This window comes from Puma concolor, chromosome F2 (genome assembly GCF_028749965.1).
Source record: "Puma concolor isolate L17-30 chromosome F2, mPumCon1.1.hap2, whole genome shotgun sequence".
In the NCBI taxonomy this organism is placed as follows: Eukaryota; Metazoa; Chordata; class Mammalia; order Carnivora; family Felidae; genus Puma; species Puma concolor.
In genome coordinates, this window is record NC_141684.1 from 1,431,036 (window position 1) to 1,434,285 (window position 3,250).

General features: G+C 72.1%; 1 protein-coding gene across 3 annotated transcripts; it reads left to right on the plus strand.

The window, feature by feature from the left end:
• The first annotated feature begins 239 nt into the window (after positions 1 to 239).
• On the plus strand, positions 240 to 2,965 carry LY6H (lymphocyte antigen 6 family member H). 3 transcript variants are annotated; one of them, XM_086695016.1, is made up of 5 exons: positions 240 to 344; positions 708 to 820; positions 1,294 to 1,421; positions 2,112 to 2,231; positions 2,494 to 2,965. In XM_086695016.1, exons 3-5 carry the CDS (start codon positions 1,355 to 1,357, stop codon positions 2,727 to 2,729), a joined length of 423 nt encoding a protein of 140 aa, XP_086551142.1. In that variant the 5' UTR covers positions 240 to 344; positions 708 to 820; positions 1,294 to 1,354; the 3' UTR covers positions 2,730 to 2,965. The 3 variants fall into 3 exon arrangements, with proteins under 3 accessions (XP_086551142.1, XP_086551140.1, XP_086551141.1); XM_086695014.1 differs by lacking the exon at positions 708 to 820 and having other exon boundaries at positions 252 to 344; XM_086695015.1 differs by lacking the exon at positions 240 to 344 and having other exon boundaries at positions 620 to 820.
• Positions 2,966 to 3,250: the final 285 nt, after the last annotated feature.

The window sequence follows — 3,250 nt, forward strand, 5'->3', positions numbered from 1 at the left end:
CAGCAGCGACGGATTCCAGGCACAGGGGGCAGCGGGTGCGAAGACACAGCACTCAAAAGCTTTGTGGGGCGGGAAGGCGAGAGACAAAGCTGAGAAAGGGGCCAAGCAGGCGGCGGAGGGCATTGAATGCCGAGACCAGCATTTGGGACTGGCGCCTCGGACGTGGATGTGGCGGCGGGTGGGGTGGTCACGGCTGCTCCGGGTCCGGGCGGGGCGGGGGTGCGCACCCGCAAACCATCGAAGCGGGGACGGCTGGCCTGGGGAAGGCCCCTTCGCTGGGAGTCTGCGAACGAGGGCCTGAGCGAATCACCTCCGCTGTTACCCGCCTCCGTCCCTGCGTCTTTGTGCGTTTCGCTCGCTTCCTTTCGCAGTAAACGTTCTTCCGAGAAATTTCGAGGGGATCTCCGCCAAGCGGAGGGGGAAGGGCTCTCGCCCGCGCCGGGGGAGGGGCGCGCGGGACAGCCGCGGAGGGAGCCGGCACCGGAGGGGGCGGACGCGCGGGCCGGGCGCTGGCTGTCGAGGGGCGCGGACGGCCCGGGACGGAGACCCGCCGGGGCCCCGAGCCCCGGGCGCCCAGCCCGCCCTTCTCCCGCCGCCCCCGCCCCCCGCGCGCCCCCGCCCCGGCTCCGCTCCGCCCCTCGCGCGGGGTCCGCGTCTGCGGCTGCGTTCCCCGAAAGACAAGGCTGCGCCCGGGTTCCGGTCCGCAGGGAGACCGAAGGGCACCGCTCCCCGCGCCTCCCGGAGCCCCGGAGCCGCGAGCCCCCCCAGGGATGTGAGTGCGCCCCCGACCCGAAGCCCGCGCTCCACGCCTCGACCTGCGGTGAGCGCCCGGGCGCGCGCTGGAGGCGAGGGGCGGGGGCTCGGCCCGGGGTTCCCAGGCCCCCAGCCCAGGGGTGGGGGTGGGGACGTGGCCGCGCCCCTCCCCCATGGGCAGGTACGGCCTGCTCGCACCTTGTCCTGCCCTTTCTCTCCGGACGCACCTGCCGCTCCCCAGGGAGAAGACGCGTTGCCCCCCACCCTCCCCCCGCCCCCCACAGGTGCCCGGCGCGGGTTGGGGGCATTTCGAGCTGTCACCCTGCCCGAGACGGCGGACCTGTTCTCCCCGGAGGGGATGCTGTGATGGTGGACGCTCTGGGGGATGGGCTGGGGGTAGGGCTTCGCGAGCTAGCGGACCTTCCTCCCCTCCCCGGATTTCCAGGCGGAGGTTGCGCTCCGGGGCCGCAAAAGGAGGGGGGGGGGGGGCTTGGGTCTGGCGGGCGGCGGGGGCCCCTGACCGAGGCGTCTTCTTGCCAGGCCTGCGCCCCGGAGGACCTCCGCCCACAACCCCCGCGCCTTCCCGAGGCCCGCCTGGAGCATGCCGCCTGCAGCCATGAACGGCCTGGGCCTGGTGCTGCTGGCCGCCCTGCTGTGCTCTGCGCCCGGTGAGTCTGGGGGCGGCCCGCGGGGCTGGGCCGGGTCTCCGGGAGAGCCGGGCTGTGGGGCCGCCATCCTCCGACGGTGCCCGTCACGTCCACACCCGCTCCCGACCCCGGCGACCCCAGCCGGGCCCTCGCGCCCGTCGCTTTGACTCACGGTGCTCCGGCCCCAGCCCCAGCCGCACGGGGCCCTCCTGGCTCCTGCCCGCCCTTGTACCGTGGGCTAGTCCCGCACGGACGCCCCCTCGTGAGCCCCATCGCTTCTCAGAGCCCCCACCTGGCCTCCCAGCGAGTCCTTCCTGGCTTGGAACCGACCGAACTGTGCGGGGAGGTGTGGGAGCGTGCAGGAGCCTGCGGGAAAGCCCCATAAGTGTGAGGTGTGTGTGGCTGGTGTGTGCGTGCATGTGTGCACACGTGTCTGTGGGGCCACGGAGGGTGCCCAGGGGCTTCCGGAGTTGCGGCAGCTGGGAGCCTCCCCGCAGATTGCCCAGAAGGCACCGCGGTTCTCCCAGGGCCTGACCTCCGGGGGCCAGTCTGGCCTGGTCACCGCTGGTCGGCGAGGGGGTTGTGGTGCTTGGCCTCCTGGAGCTGCGCGGTCCTCCCGGGAGCAGCCTCGGTGGCCAGGGGAGTGGGGCACACACGGGCCAGCTTGGGCCTCAGCTCCTCTGCTCATCCGCGTCCTCGTGCCTTGCGCAGCTCACGGCCTGTGGTGCCAGGACTGCACCCTGACCACCAACTCGAGCCACTGCACCCCGAAGCAGTGCCAGCCGTCCGACACGGTGTGCGCCAGCGTCCGGATCACAGACCCCAGCAGCAGTGAGTCAGGACCTGGGCCCGGCAGGGGGCGGCTGGGGGCGTCCTCTGAGCCCCTCCGGCCGTGGATAAGAGTGTGGGTCTGTGGGTAGGACACTGCCTTGCTGTGTGACCGTGAGCGGCGTCGCTCCTGCCCAGGCCCCCTCCGTGGCCCTCTCAGTGGCCCTCTGCGTGAAGTTGAGGCAGCGTGGGTGGGTCCCGTGCGGGCAGGAGGACGAGGGCGCAGGTGCGGCTCCCGCCCCAGGCTCTCCCCGCTCTGCCCCAGGCAGGAAGGACCATTCCGTGAACAAGATGTGCGCCTCGTCCTGCGACTTCGTTAAGCGGCACTTCTTCTCGGACTATCTGATGGGCTTCATTAACTCTGGGATCTTACAAGTCGATGTGGACTGCTGCGGGACGGATCTGTGCAACGGGGGGCCGAGGGCGGGGGGTGGCCCCTGGGCCCTGGCGGGGGGGCTGCTGCTCAGCCTGGGGCCGGCCCTCCTCTGGGCTGGGCCCTGAGGCCCTCCCCCTCCCACAGGGCTTCCAGCTGACCCCCCCTCCCTGAGACTCGAGGCCTCCCTCTCTCTCCACCAGCTCCGAGTCCCAGCCGGCAGGATGTCTCCGGCCCCGGGGGTGCAGGCAGGGGGCTGGGACCCCCAGGTCTCCGAGGGAAAGGCAGGCAGAGCCAGGCCCAGCCCCACAGCCTGGCTGTGAGGGCGTCTTCCGCGGAGAAATAAAGTCGCTTCTGGTCCAGACACGTGGGTCTGAGCCTGGGGGTGGGGGTGGGGGTGGGGCTGGCCGAGGGGTGGGGACAAGTCCCGACGGAGGACGCGGGGGCAGAGGGCGTGAGGCACCGGGACTGGGGGCTCGTCCGTGCGTGCGTGCGTGTGCTGGGCTGCCTGGGGGGGCCTCGGGCCTCGGAAGCGGCTGTGGGGAGGCTGGAGTGGACAGAGTCACGGCCGGGACACGAGGGTGAGGCCTTAGAACCATGCGCGTGTGCACGCGGATACCAGACGTGGGAACACGCACACTAACACACA

What these genes read in the sequence shown, in the direction of transcription:
- LY6H (XM_086695016.1), top strand. Translation starts at nt 1,355, where the DNA reads ATGCCGCCTGCAGCCATGAACGGCCTGGGCCTGGTGCTGCTGGCCGCC. An exon ending in CCTGCTGTGCTCTGCGCCCG is followed by an intron (nt 1,422 to 2,111) that starts GTGAGTCTGGGG and finishes TGCCTTGCGCAG; the next exon opens with CTCACGGCCTGTGGTGCCAG. An exon ending in GATCACAGACCCCAGCAGCA is followed by an intron (nt 2,232 to 2,493) that starts GTGAGTCAGGAC and finishes GCTCTGCCCCAG; the next exon opens with GCAGGAAGGACCATTCCGTG.